The 21,543-nt window shown below is 48.8% G+C and overlaps 1 protein-coding gene across 3 annotated transcripts; it reads right to left on the reverse strand.

Annotated features, from left to right (window-relative positions):
* Nucleotides 1-405: 405 nt before the first annotated feature.
* Rab17 (RAB17, member RAS oncogene family) lies at nucleotides 406-13,702 on the reverse strand. 3 transcript variants are annotated; one of them, XM_039084135.2, is made up of 8 exons: nucleotides 13,574-13,702; nucleotides 13,213-13,483; nucleotides 11,840-11,962; nucleotides 7,577-7,736; nucleotides 3,302-3,453; nucleotides 2,220-2,345; nucleotides 1,418-1,511; nucleotides 406-1,248 (listed from the first exon to the last, which is right to left on the reverse strand). In XM_039084135.2, the coding sequence occupies exons 4-8, from the start codon at nucleotides 7,731-7,733 to the stop codon at nucleotides 1,136-1,138; spliced, it is 642 nt and encodes a 213-aa protein (XP_038940063.1). In that variant the 5' UTR covers nucleotides 7,734-7,736; nucleotides 11,840-11,962; nucleotides 13,213-13,483; nucleotides 13,574-13,702; the 3' UTR covers nucleotides 406-1,135. The 3 variants fall into 3 exon arrangements, with proteins under 3 accessions (XP_038940063.1, XP_038940062.1, NP_001102833.1); XM_039084134.2 differs by lacking the exon at nucleotides 11,840-11,962; NM_001109363.2 differs by lacking the exons at nucleotides 11,840-11,962; nucleotides 13,574-13,702 and having other exon boundaries at nucleotides 13,213-13,394.
* Between the last annotated feature and the right edge of the window lie 7,841 nt (nucleotides 13,703-21,543).

Below are 21,543 nucleotides of genomic sequence, written 5' to 3' on the forward strand. Positions count from 1 at the left end.
TCTTGATGAGAGGCCTACATCACCACACCCAACAACAATGTCTCATTATTCAGATCCAAGAGCTTATCACACTCCCAGAAGCAAGGATTTAGAAGAACAGCTTTGCCCCCTAAATGGCCACATCTTGCCCTAGCAAGTGTCAAGAGAGAAGACCCAACAGGAGCACTTCCTCTGGGGCTTTCCTCCCTGGACTAGGACCTGGGATTCTCTATAAGGATAGGAACTCACACAGTCATCATCAGAAGAGACAGCCCACCCAGCCCAGTGCCCGCGCCCACCCTCACTACCCTCGCCCCATGAAGCCTCACCGTGTCTAACACCCACAAACCCATCTAGAATGCATGCAGAAAGACTGAACGGTGTGAGCTGTCGGGCCATGGGTCCTAGTGAAACCTCATGAAGTGGTCAGATTGTCAAGACATTTAATATTTGGAGAGAAGGTGAGACAGCCCGGTGTTGATCTCAGGACAGGGGTTTCAGAGTCCTCGAATCACGAGAGAGAAACCTGGCTCTGCCCAGCCACAGATGGAAAGGACCATCCATCCCAGCCACCCTTCCAGACTCTGTCTCCAGCGCCACCTCACTGAGACTTAGTACCTTGGGCTCATTTTTTCCTTGGCTCATCTCTACATTTTTCCTTGCATTGATGTCCCTTCTCTTCCCCTGACAGTTCCCAGAACGAAAGTGGTGTCATTACGGACCAGCTGACCCGGGATGAAGCATCTGTCGTCCTATTCCATGGATCAAAGAATTGTTCCAGTCCACACCGCTCTGCTTCCTTTAATTCTTCTGCGATGGCTGTAAAGAAGCTGAAAGGGACAGCCCAGGCGGGGCAGGCACACTTGGCTCAGAGCATTCAGGTATCTGTGTATCTGGTAAGGTAGGGCTGACAGTCTTCTGGAAGCCACTTGACACTGGATCCTCCCTGAGACAGTTCCCATCAGCTTTGGCAAGCGGTTATTACAAAGGAAAGCAACTTCTGGTAGCCTCCAGAGCTCACCCACAAGCCATCTTCGACAGAGAACATGAATGGACAAAGAGCCAGCAGACTCTTGAAGATGTAGCTTGGGCTGGGGACCCTCGGAAGCACAGGCTGAGCTATCCTCCACTCGCTCTCCTGCAGTGGCAGCGGCTGTCATGCACAGCACTGGCGCGGCCTGACTGTAGGTCCCTGGTTCAGAACCACAGCCTCACCCTCCTGTGGGCTGCTGCTCTGCCCATCTCCTGCTCTCTGTAGCAGCTCCTGGGCTGTGGAAAACAGGGGCTTTACTGGAGAGGGAATCGCATCACCCAGAACCCTAGCCCAAGCACTCCCTATTAGTCTTCCTCACGCCCCTCCCTGCCCCAAAGACACCAGAAGAAGACAAAGAGAGGAGGCATAGCAGCTCCCACCTTCCTGTGGAGGGCCACAACTCACCAATGGTGTTGAAGATCTCGGATACCTGGTAGTTCAGCTTGGCAGAGGATTCCATGAACAGCAGGCTTTTGCTCTCCGCAAACTCTTTTCCTTCCTGAAGGAAAAGGTCAGTGTGTTTAATGGAAGTCCCTCCAAAAGCACGTGGTCGACTCACAGGAAATGGGAATACACCTATAATCCCAGCACTCAGGAAGATGGGGTGGAAGGATTATGAGTTCAAGGCCAGCCTTGAACACATAGGACCTTGCCTCAAAACAGTAGAAAAAACACTAGTTGTGGTGGGTCACACATATGTGCACATATTCTTCACACAGACTACTGATATACACACACCCTCTGTACATATGTGTACGTACACCTCCTACATGGATTTCTAAGAGGATCTAAGATGGAATCTTTGTGCATTTCTGCACACAAGTGCATGGGGGTTTACATGTGGAGATATTAGCATGTGTGACTTTGGGGGCACATGTGTGTGCTCATTAATGTATATTCATGAAGAATGACTACGCACATGTGTGAGCATGTGTGCTTAGAAGGTATGAGCATATATGTAGGTAGAAGGATCATAGGTTGTACACACAAGGGCAAGTATGTGGGTGGGTTTGTGAGTACCTCAGGCACAGGGCTGTATATCGTGAATGTGCGTGTGCGTGTGCATGTGCGTGTGCATGTGTGTGCGTGCGTGCGTGTGTGTGTGTGTGTGTGTGTGTGTGTGTGTGTGTGTGTGTTTCAAGGTCTCAAAAGCCCCTGAGTTCACAAAGACAAGAACTCCCTCCTGCTGCCTGCCACCACATAGCACCTGGAAGGTCACTTCCCGCTCCTCGCCGAGATCCGTTTTGTTGCCGACCAGCATCACCACCACCTCTCCTGGATGGAACTCCTTCTCCAGGTCCTCCAGCCACTGCTGGGCCTTGTGAAAGGAATCCTAAAGAGACAGAATAGAAACCATGCTGGGGTTCTCCCTGCTGAACCGGAAGAGCAAAGCTCCCTTGTGGGTACATAGCCACATCAAGACCTTGTTCCAGAATGCAATGCCAAGGGGCCACTCTGGTCCCCTGGGAGGGTATCCAGGATGGGCTGGCCCTGCCAAGGGATGGCTGTGCAATCAAGCAGCACACCAAAGAGTCAGGAACCTGGATGCCACAGGCAGTTTGGGGTCATGAGCTCCACTCCGGACACCATTTGGTCAGAAGAGTTTGAGGGAACTGTTATCTCCCCAAACCCACTTCCTAACTGTAGCTCCTCATTGGCCAGATGAGGGGCTTGACCCTGTGTCCTTTGGGACCTGTCTCCTGACCCCTGGCATCAAGGCTGATATGGGCTCCCATCTCTCCATACCCCTGGACCTGTGCCCAACCCATACTTTTTGGATCTACTGCAATCTTTTATCCGGGACCTCTTATACCTGCTACCCTACTAGTCCCCACTTCCCTGCCTCCTGTGAGAGGTCCTGGGACAGCAAGCTCTCCCTGACTTAGACCAGGTTGAACACGCTTGGGCATGCGAGTCCAGTCCTTCTATATCAATTCCACGCATGCTCAGTGTTCTGCAACCCCTGATGACACACGCTATATGGCTTGCGGAAATAGGCTGGCTCTGAAACATCCCTTTACCATCTCTCAGCACACTAGAACCATTGATGGCAGTGCTGTGTGTGTAAGGAGTGTACCAGGAGATTGCAGAGAAACAGCCCGGCTTTGGGTGTGAGGGGTGGCCAAGAGGACTCTCTGTATGAGACAAGCAGCTCGGGCTCCCTGGCCCCTTCGGTTGATGTAGTAGTTACTATAAACCAAGGCTCCGGTCCAGTTTCCTTGCCAGTGGTCCCTATAGAAGGCTGTAAACATATAATTGCCTGGGCAAGGAGGTGGGAGGTGACCCTACCTTCCTAGTGATGTCATAAACCAGGAGCGCAGCATTAGCACCCCGGAAGTAGAGGTGGCAGACGCTGTGGTACTTCTCCTGGCCGGCTGTGTCCCAGATCTCAAGCTTCAGAGACGAGGAACCCAAGTCCACCACCTTTGTGAAGAAGGCACCTGAAATAAGGAGACCGAGAGAGTGTTTGCTCGGGATAAGGTAGTCATCTGGGTGCCTAGTGTGTCATCCCGGTCTATGCTCAGCAGCTCACCGAGAGGTAGCTAAGCACATGCTGACAGAGGCTGAATGAATAAAACTGGAGCTTCTCTATAAAGCGAAGTGCAGCTGGAAATCTGTTTCATGTCCCTTAGAGGTTTCTCCTTGGGCTGATGCTAAACTCTTGGGATGAAGTATAAGACCCTGATTCAAGGATGACATGGGGTGGACCTCCAGGAATGAATGATCTCTCACGTCTCTACAGTGTCCACTAGTGCCACTGAGCTCTGAGAATTCTTGTGCCTCAGTCCCTCTGGCACACTGACCACTCAGCCACCTGTCCCATTCTGAAGCTACCCTCAGTCACCAGAAGCCACCCTTCCCAGCTCCTTCCCTCGCTCACTCCTCTGATGCCGTCCTCCCTTCTGCACCTAGAAATCTCTCATGAGTTACTTAATTCTGCATGTGTTAGCCATGGGAGCGCCTGCAGTGTTTCTACCTTCCCCTGAATGTTCTGTGCAACCCCTGGGGTTCCCTTCCTCATTCAGGCACCCCCTTAACCGAGTCACAAAGACTGACTCCAGTAACCACCTACACAATCCACCTTTACTCTGAAGATATTTTTCCTTGAACTTTGTTTCCCACTATTGAATTCCTATTTTTAATTATGTGTGTAGGTGTAGCTGTGGGGTGAGGTTTGGGCACATTCGTGCAGTGCCTATGAAGACAAGAAGAGAGCATGGAGTCCTCTGGGGCCAGAGCTACAGATGGTTATGAGCTGTCTAATGTGGGTGCTGGGAACAGAACTCAGGTCTTCAGGAAAAGCAGTTTGTGTTCTTAACTGATGGTTCATCTCTCTGCCCTAATGTGATCTCAAATAAATTTTTAAACAAATTTTAAAATAGTTATGGTCCCAACAACTTCTATTTTAAGTGTGTGAACTAGTAGGGCACTAGAAGCCAGGGACAGTCAGGGAGCCCAGGACATGAAGGGTCAGCAGAGACCAAGGGCTTCACCCACAGCCACTTCCCTACACAGACCCAGGGTGGATTTGGAACCAACTGGGGGAGATTCTGGCAAACAGACCTCCATGTATGAAATGAAGCTTCCAGCTCAAGGACAGTGCATAAGTATAACAAGTGGCCTCTGAGTGCCTTAAAACAGGAAATACATTCTTTCAGTTCTGGAAACATCTAGAAACCAGGAGCCCCAGGTCAAGCTGTGAACAAGGTTAGCTCCTTCTAAGGGATCTGAGAGAGAACCTGCCCCACCTCTTTCCAACTTCCAATGACTCCGGCCACCTTTGGTGTTCCTCAGCTGTGGACTTACCACCTCAGTCTGGCCTCTGGCCTCACCTGACGCCTTGGTTAGCCTCAACTGTCAACGTGGCACAGTCTAGAGTTATTTGAAAGAGTCTCAACCGAGGGACTGTCCAGATCATACTACCCTGTGGTCACGCCTGTAAGGGATTGTCTCAGCTGATGATTGATTTGGAAGAGCCCAGCCCACTGTGAGACCACTATCCCTAAGCGGGAGGGTCTGGGCTGTCTAAGCAGGCAAGCTGAGGGCCCGGAGAGATGGCTCAGGGCTTAACAGCACTGCCCAGAGTTTGATTCCCAGGGTCCACATGGTAGCTAACAGCCATGTATAACTCCAGGTCTTCCACACCGTCTTCTGACCTCCGCGAGCTCCACATGCATGTGGTGCACAGACACACACGCCGGCAAAATACCGTATGTGTAAATTAAGAATAAAAATAAAATAGTTTTGAAGAAAGAAGGGAAGCTATGTAGGAGCCTGAGTGAGCCAGAGAGCAAAACATGGGCGGCACCTCCATGTTTCCTGCCTCCGGTTCCTATCTGAGTCCTTCAGTCACGGATTACGATCTAGAAGTGCAAGCCAGGTGAACCCCTCCCCTGGTGAACTAGGACAAGTCCCCTTGGTCCTAGTGTTTCACCACAGGAATAGAAATTAAATTATGTAGCACCTGCCTCTCCTCAGGAATCAGAGCTCTCGCCTCTTCTCTTGAGGATAACGGTCACAGAATTTGGGGAGCCAAGGCCAAAGTGGCCTCATCTCCATAGCAGGCATCATGATTTACAGGCTCTGTGACCTAGGGCTTGGTCATCTCTGGAGACACATTCCCATCCACTTTGGAAACAGCAGAGACAGGGCTGGACAGAACCTTCTAGGAAAGTATGGATTCTCCCTATAAATTGGGGCAGCATCTTGGCCGATCCCGGCACAGGCTGAGTAGACAAGTTGAGAATCCACGAGTTTGAAGTCTAAGTTGCTTTTTTCACATAAAGCAGCAGCCTTTGTGTGGACAATAGGAAAGGGGACTCGCACTTCCCATGGCACCTGCTGGGCAGTGGCCACCTGATGCAGCCACCATTCTGTGCAGGTGGCCTTGGACATAGGTCCCTCTCAGCTTTGTGGGCCTTAATAAGTCATTTAACCTCCAATAAATATCTCATTTCCTCCTGTTTAATATGACCTAGTAGTGTTTGTAAGAACCCTCATGAGAAAACACATACACTGCCAGGTCAGTCGTACCAACTTCTACTTCCTCTTTCTTCTTTGCACCGCTCTAGACTCGTTGCCATAGCAACGTGGGTTGTTTAACCTACACTCTGGTCTGTTCTTTCTCACTTTGGATCATGCTTCTGCCTCTGGAGCCATTCGGGGATATTCTGATAGACATTCTCTCAAAGGCTGGGAAGATAACTCAGTGGTAAGAGTACTTTCTGCCACAGGTATGAGGACCAAGTTCAAGTCCTAGCACATATAAAAAGCAAGGCATAACCTCATGCTGTCCTGTAATCTCAGTGTTGGAGGTGCAGACTGGGGGCAGATAGTGTCTCTTACTGCCAGCCTAGCTCCAGGGGCAGTGAGAGACCCTTTCTCAAGAGGATGTGGTAAAGAGGGATAGAGCAGGACACCAGATGTCCTCCTGTTCCCCCTATGTGGGCATGCACCCATGCATATATGTGCACACATCCTAAGTACACACAGAGAAGAGAACGCTGGGAGGGAGAGAAGAAGGGGAGGTGAAACACGGTGTAAAGCTCAGGCCTACTTTCTTCACATACATTCTTGCTCTCCCTTGTCTTTCTTTTCCAGTTTAAACATGATGGCTGAGTTCTCAAATCCCAACAGAGGTTCAAGGGCAGGGCACACAGGACCCATTAGCCAGGGTTGAGATGTTTATACAACACAGAGCTGAGCCTTCCTGAAGAGAAGGGAGCATTTACCCTCACTAGACCAGTCTGCACAGATTGGCCATCCCTGAGGCTGAGTTTTGGGGGGAAAGGGATGGACACATACTAAAATAGAGCATGAAAGGAGAGGCCCAAGTTTCAAGTCCACTGAGGACAAAGCTTGCTGTCACTTCTGAGATTGGGGAAAAAATCAGGGCAAGATGTCTAGAAGCAGGAGGAGCATCCATTTAGGGAGAAACCGTGATGGGTATAACAAAAACGACAGGCATGGGGTAGGGGTCACTCTCTAATCTGTCCTTGCTCTAAATTAAAACATGCCGTGTGTGGTAGCAAATGCTCGTCATCATAGCACAAGGGAAGCAGAGACATGAGATGGAGGGTCCCAGGCCAGCCTGAGCTACATAGTGAGCCCTTGTCTCAAATACATACATGTGTCTATACATATACACACACACATATATACATACATACATCATACATATAAACATGCATACATACATGCATGCATACATACATACACACATAAGCAAGCACACACACAGTTGTTTTCTCTCTCTTCCCTTATAGCATCCCGGACCTCACTGCCAGCCCTCCAAACTCAAGCTTTCTAGGAAAAGAGACCCTGCCCCTTGTGTCTATATACTCACAAATGTCAGCTGGGATGAAACCTGACCCTAACCTGAGCCCTGAGCCCTAGGAAGGTAGTTTATGTGCATTTCCAGAAGAGTGTGCCTCCCTGCCCTTGATGAACACCTAGCCCCTCCCTGCCATCGGGCATATCCAGCCTCAGGCTGCAGGGCAGGGGCCATCCTGAGGTAGACCACATCCCCATCTGCCCCTACCAGGGCTCTCTCTCCTCACTTACACCCCACAGTTGGCAAGACGTTGCTGAAGTCCTGCTTCATGTACCGGAGGGCCAGGCTGGTCTTGCCCACAGAACTGCTTCCAAGCAGAACCAGCTTGCTCACGTAGGGCTGGCCAGAAGAAGGGCTGGCCTGTGGCAGCCCGCCAGCCTGTGCCATGGCCTGCAAACAACCACAGGAGACAGAGGTGAGTGAAAAACCTGTGGTCAAATCACCTCAGTGAGTCTAACACACACATACACATACACACATGTACATACATACACACCATATGTACACACATACCACATACAAACACACATACACACATATACGTACACACACACCATATGTACACACATACCACATACAAACACACATACACACATATACGTACACACACACCATATGTACACACATACCACATACACACACACATACACACATACACAATATAGCACAAATACACATACACTACAAACACATACAGACACACATCACACACACATACAGACACATACCACATATACACACACACCACACACAAACCACACACATATACCACATATACACACATACCACACACAAATACACACACCTCATACACACATACACATATACCACACACACACCACACACACACACATACACACACCACATACACACACATACACCATATATACACACACCACCCACACACATGCACACATATACATACACATATCACATGTACACACATACCACATACAAACACACAGGACATATATATATATATATACACTTATAACACACATACACATACATACATATACACATATACCCCACACACATACATCTCACACATACCACACACACATACATATCACACACATATATCACACAACCCTCATACACACAAACACCACATATATACACACATACCACACATATGTACACACAGCACACACTACATATACCACACACACAGCACATACACACATACCACACACACAGCACATACACACATACCACATACATGCACACCACATACACACACACCACATATATACGCAGCATATATACACATCACACACACACACACACACACACACACACACACACACACACACACAGGCTGCTTCCTAGGTAGAATGCAGACCTGTTGATCAGAGATCCAAGCAAGAGGTCCTGCCCAACACCTGCTCCACTCTGTACCCCAGCCCCAGCTCCCCATCTATAAACTGGGACGAACAGAAGAAACAGTTTAATGGGTGACAAGGAGCTCTGAACCCTCTCTACAACTGCCTGCACCAGCATCATGCAGGTCTTTATCCTAATTCACTGCCCTGTTTCTCACTGCTTACAAACTTGTTTATTGCAAGCCACCCAACAGAGGTCCAAAGCACCTGGGCACCTCTCAGTTGTTCCTGGATTAAACTTGGTGTTTCCAAATTGTTCCCGGGGAAAATTCCCTCAAGCCATAAGGAAGGGATTTTTGAAAACAAAACCCAACCTCATCCACAGCCCAGACCTTCCAGACCCCAGGGAGGTGTTGCTCTCTTCCCGCCAGCATCAGCCAAGGCTTCTCAAGATTCAGCAGTTCTTTTTTCCTCAAGCTCTGCAGTGGGAGGTGTGTAATCTTCCTAGGGCCAGGAGGGTGGGGGCACACCTATAATCCCAGACAGAGGCTGAAGCAGGAGGATCGCACATTGGAGTCTACACAGTAAGACTCCATCAAACAAGGAGGTGAAAATGAAAGGAGGGAAGGAAGCAGGAGGAAAGGGAGAGTATGGGCAACTAGACTCTCAAATAGAGCCTTTCCCTACCATCACCACAGCGGGAAAGACTGGCTGAGAACAGAGAAGGGGTAAAGGAAAGATGGACAGGAACCGTAACACAGAACACTTGAGACCGTGGTGACAGAAGATAAGAATGTAGCATAGACACCAGGTCTCACACACGGGCCTAATACCAAGGTGCTATTCTAGAGAGAAATAGCTGGGGTCCAGGAGAGAAGGCTCCAGGGTTCCTCAGGCCAGCAGCACAACAATGACCAACAGCACAGCATGGCCCACCCCAAAGGGACCTCTAGAGTTTCTCCCATGTATTGATCGCAGAGCAGGGTCACAAAAAGAAAGAACGGAAGAAAGGAAAAAAGGAAGAAAGGAAGAAAGAGAAAAAGAAAGAAAAGAAGGAAGGAAGGAAGAAAGAAAGAGAGAAAGAAAGAAGTTGTCCATTTCAAGCTTTTTAAAGCTCTATTCACCCAACATCACACATTAATTGACTATAAATTAAAATACAGATAACTAAAGCCTGAAGTTTACATTCAAAAGCCACTCCTAGGGTAGCCCGTGTTTCTTCAGGGCTGGCAACAGTGCCCACCTAGCACACAGTAGCTGCTCAGCACACACCTCACAATGGATGGGTTAGCGGGCAGGTGCACGGGTGAGTGAATAGATCTACGGGCGGGTAGACGGATGGTATTCGGAAAGTCGATGGACCAGTGCATAGGTGCAGAGGTGGAGGTAAGTGAGAAGGGGAGTGGATGAGTGTGTAAGGATGCGTGTGTAAATCAATAAATCAGAAGATGAATAAATAGGTAGATAGTAGGTGGATGGATGGATGGATGGATGGATGGATGGATGGATGGATGGATTAATCAACTGAATAATTGATTGAAGGGTGGACGAGCAGGATGAACACTTTATCCAGCACCTGTGTTTGTGAAATATATGACTAAACAGAGAGAGAGAGAGAGAGAGAGAGAGACAGAGACAGAGACAGAGACAGAGACAGAGACAGAGAGACAGACAGAGAGAGACAGAGAGAGACAGAGAGAAACAGAGACAGAGAGACAGAAGCAGAGATAGATAGAGACAGAGACAGAGAAATGGTGTCTCTGGGGATATGTGCAGCCTCCTCCCAGAGACTCCGCCCTTTGAACCTAAGGGCAAACCAGAGTTCAGAATCTTGAATAGGGACCAGGAGGGACACTGCCAAAGGCCATCCGTCAACTCCACAGCAAACAGGCCGGGTCCCTTCCACAGTAAAACTATTACTTCCTACCATGGGAGTCACTGCAACTCTCTTCAGCAGTAGCTTCCTGCCTGACGTCACCTCTGCCACCCTAGCCCCTCCATCATGGGTCCAACCCCGGACAGCCAACAGCATAGAGTGCAGGCCCCACCATCATGGAGCCTCATTCCCTGTCTCCCTTGATTGGACCGACCTTGGCTTTTGATTGCATGTAAATAAGTATGCCTGTATGATCAGTGGCTCAGCTTTCTCACTGGGCTATCACCAGCACCCCAAAGCTGAATTTCCTTCAGTAAGCTTGCCGTAGCCACTGAGGACGCCGAAGCCACGGAGGGAGCAGCCAGTGCCCGCTACCTCCCGAATGAACCCGGAAGCGGCTCCACAGATTCTAACTGGATCTGGATCAGTGTGCTTTCTGCCCCGGGGCTCCCATGCCAGTCACACCCTGATGCTTGTTGGAAGCATGCCTGGTGTGCTTACGGAAAGGGAGGCAGGGCTGCTGGCTGGCATTGAAGGACCTTCACGGGTCACTGTGGGGCCAACCTGTATGTGGTTCATGCAAAGCTGTCAAGAGTGCAGCTTCCAGGGCCCTCCAGAGAAAAGCAGAGTGGGTAAGTTCCCTGGGCCGACCTGCTCCTGCACAGACATCTGCAAAAGCTGAACCGGAAGTCTAAGGGCCTAGCACCAATGCTAAAGGCCCAGAAACTTCCCAAGGCAAAGACACGAAATCCAGGGCTGGAATCTGATGTTTTTATGCTCCTAGGGATCCCCATAGGCACTAGCTCCATCCAGCTGCTGATCATGGTAGAACATACCTCAGGAATAACACAGGGCAACTCTGCCTTTACACCTCCAAATAGTTGTTGTAAGCCTATAATCCCAGCACTAGGGATGCTTAAGCAAGGGATAAGTTTCACATCATTCTGGTCTACAGAGTAAGAACCTATCTCAAAATAATAACAATATGATAATAATAATTAGTAATTAATAGTAATAATAACCCCTCAGCTTTAATGTGATCATATACTTGCCCTAACGGTCCTAACACCAAATGCAGGGTCCACATGGCTTTGTCAGATTTCTGCAATTATCTTGCTTTGATGGTTCATTCCCCTGACTGAATTTTTTCCTGGTATTAATCATTTCCCTCTGTAATAGATAAGACCACTGCAGACATTCTCATAATACTTTTTGAGTGACTATGCATTTCAAGCTCTCAATAACAGCCAGCCCAAGCCCTCTGTTCAGAAAGAAAGTTGGAAAATCTGTACCTGTCCCCCTCCTCTAGAATCTAGATCTTTCTGAAGGGAGTGGCTGCCAGGTTGCCATTGGGAGTCTCTTTCTCATCCTGACTTGGCCCTTCTTCAGCAGTCACAAGTCTGCCTCTCTTCCACCTAAGAAAAAAATATTCAAGGAAGGAGGGAGCCCCAGAGGCTGCACCCCATCCTGCTCACCCAGATCCCCCAGGCTGTTCATTCCCAACACTGAACTTGAGAACAGCATGGCATTTGATAGGAGAAGAAAACCAAGCTGCAGATTAGAAGAGAATTAGAAGAAACTGCCCAGCTCCCCTGCCATTGCTTGAGCCTCTGCAGCCGTCTGGAAAGGATTCCTTAGAAGGTGTCTCCTCGAACTGGCTGTTTATGTGCAAAACCCTTAACTGGAACTTTCTGCAAGGAAAACTCAATGAAATTTCCTTCCCAGAATACGACCTGTGATCCCAACAAGAACACTCTTGACTGCGAACAAACTCAAGGAGTCTGCTGTTTCAGCTCTGCCTCTGATTCAGGTCCCAAGAACACACACACACATGCACACACACAGAGACACACAGACACACACACATGTTCACAGCATTTACACTCATCCACACACATGCTCACAACACACACACACACATACACACAAGCTCATAGCACATACCAGCTCATACCACACATATGCACTTTCACAGCACGCACACACACACACACACACACACACACACACCACACACTCACATATACAACATGTTCATAGCATACCCACACACACACACATACACACACATTCACAGCACACACACATACAGCCCACACATACAGATGCTCACAGCATACCCACACACACCCACACACTCACATACACACATACACAGACACACAACACACACTCACATATACAACATGTTCATAGCATACCCACACACACACACATACACACACATTCACAGCACACACACATACAGCCCACACATACAGATGCTCACAGCATACCCACACACACCCACACACTCACATACACACATACACAGACACACAACACACACTCACATACACAACATGCTCATAGCACACACACACACACACATTCACAGCACACACATATACTCACAGCCCACACATACAGATGCTCACAGCATACCCACACACACCCACACACTCACATACACACATACACACACACACTCACATACACAACATGCTCATAGCACACACACACACACACACATTCACAGCACACACATATACTCACAGCCCACACATACAGATGCTCACAGCATACCCACACACACCCACACATTCACATACACACATACACACACACACACACACACGCACACGCACGCACACACACAATACAGCACAATTTACAAAGAACTCACCTGTTCACTTTGAAAAAGTTCCACAGACCATCATCCCACAGGGCCGCTGGCTCCCCTTTCTTCCCCTGGCTAGGCTTCTCCTGGGTGCTGGATGAGTGGTCAGAGTCCTGCCAGGGGCAGGGCGGGAGGAGCCGTGCACACTGACCACCAGCAGCCCAGCAAAGGAAGTGGGCAGGCCCCCTGTTCTACCAAGGCCCCAGCCTGCGCAGAAGCAGGCCTCTTCTCTTTCCGTAAACTCCAGTGCAAAGTCCCCACACGATCATGTGATCACCTGGGACAAAGTGTGCTAGAAGTCATACTCCAATTCTCTACCCGCCTTACCTAGTTGCAGCCCAGAATTTCAGCCCTTTCCAGGTCTCACCTGTCCCAGCTCCTCAGACCGGAAAACATCACAGACTTAGAGAACAGCTCTTTGGTTATGCGAGCTCACTTCTTAACTCTTTATGTAAACATCTCCAGTCTGGAGAGGCATTGCCAGGTGGGCAGGGCCAGGGGCCGGAGCCTGGGATGGGTGTGTCCTGGAGCAGGTAATTGCCTGGGTAGGGCCGGAAGATCCCCAGAAGGAGAAACTCTAGGCTGAAGAAAGATGCAAATCAGTCCTACTGTGCTCAACCTCGAGTGCCAGGCAACTAGTGTGTTCTCTCTGTGCTCAGGACTCACCTGAATTAGTAGTGCGGGGCAATGGGAAACTCAGCATCGTGAATGGAGGTGCAGCTGTCTTGGATTCCCAAGAGGCTTTCCACTACTCCCTGAAGAACCTGTTTTTTCTACAAAGGCCACTGGCCTTCTTCTTGTCACCCTATCCTCCAGAGCACACTCCCTGTCCACATGGCTGGGTGCCCCCACGGCCTTGAAGACTAAGAACTTCACTCCATCTCTGAACAGGACTCTGATTCCCTGTGCCTAGATTGGCATCCAAGATGTGAAATTGACGATCAGCACTGCTTCTGTCCTTGTGCTGGGTAGAGATGTATGGGCATGGCCTCTTCTGTTTATGCTGGCAAAGGTACTGTTATAATACAGTGACTCAAAGGTCTCCTGAGTTCAAAGGGACAACGAGGTGGATTGTAGGGGTCAAGGGAGAGTTGTCAAAGGGGTTTATTTATTGCATGGACAGATAGACAGACAACAGCACGATGGGCACTCTAAAGGGAGCTCAAGCCTCAGAGCACCAGAGTAACAGGTAGCTCTCAATTTGACTCTCAGACTGTTGAAACAGTGAACCCAAAGAAGTGGGAATTTCCCCAGCAATCTCATACTGGGGAGTGCATCGCCTGGAAAGAGATTTCATGCATTCTGAGACCATGTTACAATATGACACTGAAGCTCTCATATAGTAATAATGACAGGTCAGTGGTGGGCCGGGCCACACCTTGTCTGAGACTGATTGGAGAGAGGGACTATCCTGGGCCCTCTATTTAAACTCCAATCTCGCTTCAGTGCCATGAAGACAGACATGGGGGCTGCCAGACCTGCCTTGCAACACAGGTTGGGTACCCCCAAGTCTGACAACAGTAATATGACAGAGAGTGGGTGTGGGGCTCTGAGGGGGAATTAGGCCCACAGTCAGAACCCTGTTATAGGTTCTGAGGAGGAGGAGGGTTTCTCAGCATAGCAGCTAGGCTCTCTGACTCCCTTGCAGGATACAGGGAAGCTTGTGGAGAAGCAGATGTGTGATCACCATTGCCACAGCTGGCCCTTTGGTGTGCCCTTCTGCTAGAGATCTGTAGAAAGTCCTGTGAACAGGGGCCTGTCATACCTGTGAGAAGGGAGGAGCTGTGGCAGGTGTCATGGCCTGACCTGGTCTGGACCCTATCAGTGTCCACTTAGAACAGCAACTCTGCTCTGAAGGAAGGAAAGGCAGACATCACACTTGCAGAAGGCAAGAAGATGGAGACTGAACAATTCTTCTAGAAAGAGGCTGTCTCTGTAAAGACTGGCTGATTGATCAGCTCTGCTGAGGTGTGGGGAGGTTAGAATGTTGCCAGTCCAGAGGCTGATTACCTTACCTCAGGCTAGCTCTAATCTCTGAGTAGCCACTCCTTGCCCACTGCTGTGTTGAAACTTATCACTAATAGATAGACACTGTTTGAAATCTATCTGCTTAGCAGACCACCAAGTTCCCCTACCTAAAAACTAAGAATGTCATCAAATAGTACCTGAGGCCTATGGCAAAGGTTCTCCCATCCTGGCCTAACCAGTTTCTCTAATATTTCCAACAATGTAGTTTTTAAATGCCTTGATTCACACCACTCTTTGTTCTGATACTCTCTTAGATACTGTTTTCTTGCTGCGAAGAGACACCATGACCAAGGCAACTCATTAAGAAAGCATAATGGAGATGGGGTTACAGTTTCTCTAGGTAAGTTCATGACCAACACGGTAGGGAGCAGGCAGAAGTGGTGCTGGAGCAGAAGCTGGGAGAGCTTTATTTCCTGAACCATAGGCAGCAGACAGAAAGAGACATGGGGGCTGGTATGAGCCTTTTAAACCACAAAGCCCACCTGCTATGACACACTCCCCCCAACAAGGCCACACCTCCTAATCCTTCTCAAACAGTTCCACCCCCTGGTGACTAAGCATTCAAATCCAGGAGCCTGTGGTAGCCATTCTGATTCAAACCACCACATTATAAAAGCACCATGAAGCTGCTTTCAGATAAGAAAATGGAACATGGGATCACCTAGCTCCATGTTTCCCAGGCCACGGTCACTCCGATTTGTCTTCAGAATGAATTTTGTTTTATTCCCTTTGAGATGAGAACTGCGTTTTTCCCATCTTGCTGGTGGCAAGAGTCTGAGGCCTGCTTGAACTATGCAGCAGTTCTAAGACAACCTGGGATCAAGGGTAAGACTCTATCTCAATGATCAAACACACAAGCAAAAATGAAGTTTATTTGGAACCAGACCAACTCGGTCCAGGAAAACATATACAAGTCACCCTGGATGGCACTTCCCCTACAAAAGAGGCAATGAGAACTTTACGGCTATAGAGTCAAAACATTTGCCAGTGACGTTGGTGGAGCGTCAGGTAGGTGGGCTGCAGCAGAGCAGTGGAATCCTTCTCAGGACACAGACATTACTGCAAGCATTCTTAGCTTTAGGGTTGGGGGACAGGAGAGGTCTGTTAAGCTCAGTGACGCATTTCAACAGGTAATCTGTCCTCTGTCCACCAAGAATATATCAGGTAAAAGGCCAGGAGGGTGGCCCAGAAGGTGAAGTACTTGTTGTATTAGTTAGACTTCTCTAGAAGAACAGTGTGTTGATACAAAACACACAGTTCTCGCCTCAAAGGGATTAAGGGATAGTTTATTCAGAAGCCAAATCATTGACAGGAGTAATCATCGGTCCAGGGACCATAGGTTTAGGCTACAATCCATGTCTCACAGCATAGAAGCATTTTCCTCAAGTTTTATAACCGAACAAAGAAGATTGTCAGTGAAGGCAATTCTTTTTTTAATATTAATAATTTTTATTAATTCGTGTTACGTATGTGAGTACACCGTCGCTGTCTTCAGACACACCAGAAGGGGGCATCAGATCCCATTACAGATCATCATGTGGTTGCTGGGAATTGAACTCAGGACCTCTGGAAGAGCAGTCGGTGCTCTGAACTGCTGAGCCATCCCTCCAGCCCATGTGAAGGCCACTCTGAACTGCGCTGGCGGAAACATTAAAAGGACAGTCACAGGAAGGTGGGGAGTCTCAGCTGGTGGCATTCTTAGCCCTCTGATGGGTAGACAATGGAGGTCTTCCGTGCTGGTCTATTTCAAAGTGTTCTAGCTGTCGTCTGGATATTAGGCCTGCCTAGTCGCAGGGTGTTAGGTCTGACGCAGAGGTGGGCCGGCAATGACTGGATTGTTTTCAGATTAAAGATCATCCCAGGTAAATTGTAATCAGGCTCCAGAACTGCAACATCCCGACCTCCCCCATATCTTTGCAGTTTTGATCACTCTCTCAGCCTTCACAGCTGGCTTCCTTCTAGAAATTCTCACCTACAAGAAGCAGTGGGAAGAGCATACATGTTGTTGAATGTATAAGTCAACCTACATAAAAACAGTAACAGGCACTGAACCACACTGAAAGACTGAGACTCCAGGGGCCCTTGGTCCTTGAGGCTGACTGCCTCAACAGTGGGATGCAACCCGACTGTGACCGTCTCTCTCTGGAGGGGCGAACAACCCAGTATTTGCTCAGTTCGGCAGGCCGAGTAGCTGTATATCTTCAGGGTGGTGCTGCAAATCTGGAAGGTTCCTGGGGAACTGCTGGTGCCTAGTCCACAACAGAAGGCTGGAAATGCTGGTTCTGACATCAGTGGAGGAAACAGCTGCAAGGAGACGAGTCAATTCAGCGACAAGAGGGAAGGCCAGTAGAGCAAAAGGCAAAAACTCTTCCCACTGCTGTGTCCTTTATGTACAGGCTGCCACCAGAAGGAGCTGCCCATGACTGGGGCAGGTCTTCCCACACAAATAAGGCAATCAGGACCGTTCTTCTGAGCTACCTGATGTTGACAGAACCCACAGGTCCATGGGATAGAAGTACTGAGACCCCATTTTTATTGGCTGCTCTCCCATAGCACCTTCTCAACGTCAGAAGAGGCTCTCTCTGACCTCTCTCAGAGGGCTTGCCTGGTAGAGACAGGCCTAATCTTCTTTTTGTTCACCTCAGGGTCACCTGACAAGGGTTCCAATGACTTTAATAACACATCTACATCTTTTTCTGTAACACGACCTTACTTGAAGACCAAAGCCCATGGAATCACCAGTTCTGAGCAGGAAGAAGTTATATGCTCCAAATTCTCCTCCTAGGATTCTGCTATCTCCAGTCTGGGTTCCCCCATTAACACTGGGCTTGTGTCTAGGAGTATACTGGTGTTCCGGATGATTTCAAGCAACCTGATCCTCTCCCCAGGGGGGACCAGAATAAGCCAGAATCCAGACATTTGAGCAGGCCTGATCCTCTCCCAGGAGGGGAACATTTCCAGAATACAGACACTTGAGTAGATCTGGGGGTGTATTCCTTCTCTGTGTTTGGGGTTACCCCAAACTAAAAGTCACTTGGGTGGTCTTCTCCTGCAAGACCCTCTCTTGGACCAGTCAGCTCCTACCGCACACCCGTCTGTTCACTCCTGAAGGCAGAGGTTGGACCAGGCTGCCCCAGGTCTGCCTGGCTGGCCTGTGTGATTAAGTCATTCAGGTGCCGAAAGCTGCCTGCTGAGAGAGAAAGTTACAGGTCTCTATGAACCAAAGGATGTGTCCTTCCCGGCTTGCATGGGACAATCTCTACCTCAGGGTTGATGAGGACCCACAACTCCAAAATTCAGATTGTGACTAGAGCTATTGCTGCTATCAATGGAAACAAGACAAAGCGGTTCCCTAGTAATTCCTGTGTGTGGACATAATTAGCATTGTTTTTATTGAGTACTGCTACTTTTTGGAATTCCAGACAGCTCATCAACCTTGGACACTGACAAGAATTCTCACTAAGCCAGGTTAGCATGTCACATGAACGTGCATGTAACTCTCAGGACACACATTCGCCTTTCAAAAGAAGTCAGAACTATGCCAGGCTTGGTGGAACACGCCGGCAATCCCAGCACATAGGGAGTGAGAAAGGGTTGGGGGGCGGGGAGTAAGACAGCTTTGGGTTCATAGTGAGACAATATCTTTATTTTTTAAATAAAAAAAAGTCAGGGGCTAGAGAGATGGCTCAGCAGTTGAGAGCACTGACTGCTCTTCCAGAGGTCCTGAGTTCAACTCCCAGCAACCACATGGTAGCTCACAACCATCTGTAATGGGATCTGATGCCCTCTTCTGGTGTGTCTGAAGACAGCTACAGTGTAGTTATATGTAATAAATAAATAAATAAATAAATAAATAAATAAATAAATAAATAAATAAATCTTTAAGAAATTTTAAAGGCAAAATCATAGAGCTGAGTATAATTACAAGGACCCTAAGCAAACCCTTCTCGACCTCTGTTCAAACACTGCGTGACAGAGATTTTTCTATTTCCGTAGGCAGCTATCCCGTGAGAGCTTCTTGCTGTCCTATGATCTCCAGAGCTTCCTACCCCATTCCCCACAGGGGCGGCCAAACTTACTGCTGGTTAAACATGTGTGAGTTTTGTGAGCGCTTTTTACTGTACTTTTAAATAGATGTGTGTCTCTGGGTGGGTTTGCACATGTGCATGTAGTTCTGCCGAGGCCAGCAAGAAGGCTTCAGGTCCCCCACAGCTGATGTCATAAGCCCAACATGGTTACTGGGATCTGAACTCGGGCCCTCTGGAAGAGGAGTAAACACTCTTAATCCCTAAACCATCTCTCCAGCCCTCTTTATTACGTTTTTATTCTTTCATCATATATGCGTGAACATGCGTGTTTATGTACATATGTGCCGCAGTGTACTTACTGAGGTCAAAGGATGGCCTGCGGGAATCCTTCCCCTACGTGGATTCCAGGGATGGAGTCCACAAAGCTTGGTGTCTTTGTCCACTGAGCCATCTCATTGGCTACCTCTGTGTGTGACTTTCAAGCAGTTCTCTGGGCTGGCAACAAAACAGCTAACTGCTCGTAAAGACCTGTGCCCCTGGTCTGTGTGCACAGCCCATGACTGTGGGCCCCACTGCCAATATATCCAGTTTTCCTGCAGAAGCAATCAGATGACCCAGTTCTGGTCAGCCAGGCATACTGGTGCTCCCCTGGGGGCAGCTGAGCCACTCCTTGGGCTTCCTGGCAGAGCTGTGGCTAAGGACAGTCTGATAAGCATCTGCATTCCCCTCTCCTGCAGTGTTCTAATCTCCTATCCTTGAGATAAACAGGAGCTGGGGAGTGTCTCTCCCCCTGAAACATTGACCCTAAACATTGACCCTGCTTATCTCATTGTAAAATTCCAACAGTGATTTCCGAATGTTGACTAACTGTGACTAACCGAACGTTGACACCTGTGGCTAACAGCCAGCTCAGCAGAAGGAAGCCAGGAAAAGGAAGCCAGGTCCTGTCCCAGGTAATCCCAGCAGGGGGAGACAGAGGCCTGAAGAGTGACAGGTCATTCTCCAGGGTTCGGTGGGACCTAGGCAGGAGAGGAACACTGCAGGCCAGGCCAGAGAAGACCTCTCCCAGGAGGAAATGCGGATGTAGGTAGTCAAGAGGACAGGGGTGCCCTCTTCCCGGGAGCAGAATGAGTAATGTAAGACCAACTGCGATGCCATCAACAGGCAGAACTGAGCGGGCAACGAGAATGGCAGGTGGCAGCTGGGCTGTGCTGGCGCCCACCTTTAATCCCAGCATGCAGCAGGCAGAAGGGCAGGTGGCAAAGATGGGCCCAGACAGTTTGTCCAAGCTTGACAGTTTGTCCAAGGGATGCTCTGAGCAAATGGGTACAGAGTACTTGGGACCAAAGAACACAATTCCAGATCATGCTTCCACTTGCTGGAACCAACGAGTTTCCCATGCAACTAGTTCCCAGTGCACTTCTGGCGCCTTCGGGGGCCCTACCCTGGGTTCACCCTCCCCAAAGCATCATCATGGTCAGTCATAGCAAGGAGCTATGGGTAAGAGTGTACCTAGAGCATAGATATGCAGCAAGGCACCTACATGTTTATCCTGGTGTGGGATGGACCTGGCAAGAAAGGAAGGTAGGAGTAAGGCCAGCCTAGCCCACCCAGACCAGTGCTCCAAGGTTATAAATACAAGCCTGGGCTTCTTGGTGGTAAGAGAGCAGATGGGTGTAGTAAGGGGGATCTCTAGAAGAGTAGAATCAAGAGGGTGTGTGTGTGTGTGTGTGTGTGTGTGTGTGTGTGTGTGAGAGAGAGAGAGAGAGAGAGAGAGAGAGAGAAATTATTAAGTCAGCGTATATTAAAATAGCAGCAACCTTTGCTGTAAAATTATAAAAAAAAAAATGCTTTCCTTTATCTCTCACTAGATCCGGCACCATAGTGTCCCAAGATACCTGGTAGATATCTTAATCTCAGTCAGCAAAGCCTCTCACCCACTTTGGTCCATCCCATATCACACTGCCGATGGCTACTCTCTGAGCCAGGCAGCAATCTCTCTACCCATCTAGTTCCCAAAGCAGGTTGCCACCATGCCAAACATGCACATCCCAATTATGTGGCGGGCCAGTGTGTTTAGCCACCACATACTCTCTTGAATTAAATTGCCACATGAAAGAACACACAACACAATAACCTCTGATCCAATTGATAAGATATAATTGTCCACCTAGACACACAAAGCCCTGTGCACATCCATCCCTTAAGACCATTCATAACAACCTGTAAATACACAGAGAGGAATCTTAACATCAGCCTCCATGTTCTCTCTGCTGCTTCT

The sequence above is a fragment of the Rattus norvegicus genome, chromosome 9 (genome assembly GCF_036323735.1).
Source record: "Rattus norvegicus strain BN/NHsdMcwi chromosome 9, GRCr8, whole genome shotgun sequence".
Lineage (NCBI taxonomy): Eukaryota > Metazoa > Chordata > Mammalia > Rodentia > Muridae > Rattus > Rattus norvegicus.

Bases quoted from the DNA above. Each gene is read 5' to 3' on its own strand.
- Rab17 (XM_039084134.2), bottom strand. From the start codon at position 7,733: ATGGCACAGGCTGGCGGGCTGCCACAGGCCAGCCCTTCTTCTGGCCAG. The intron at 2,346-3,301 runs GTAGGGTCACCT...CTGTCTCTTTAG, and splicing joins TTTATGACATCACTAGGAAG to GATTCCTTTCACAAGGCCCA. The intron at 1,249-1,417 runs GTGAGTTGTGGC...TGTTTTCCACAG, and splicing joins CGAGATCTTCAACACCATTG to CCCAGGAGCTGCTACAGAGA.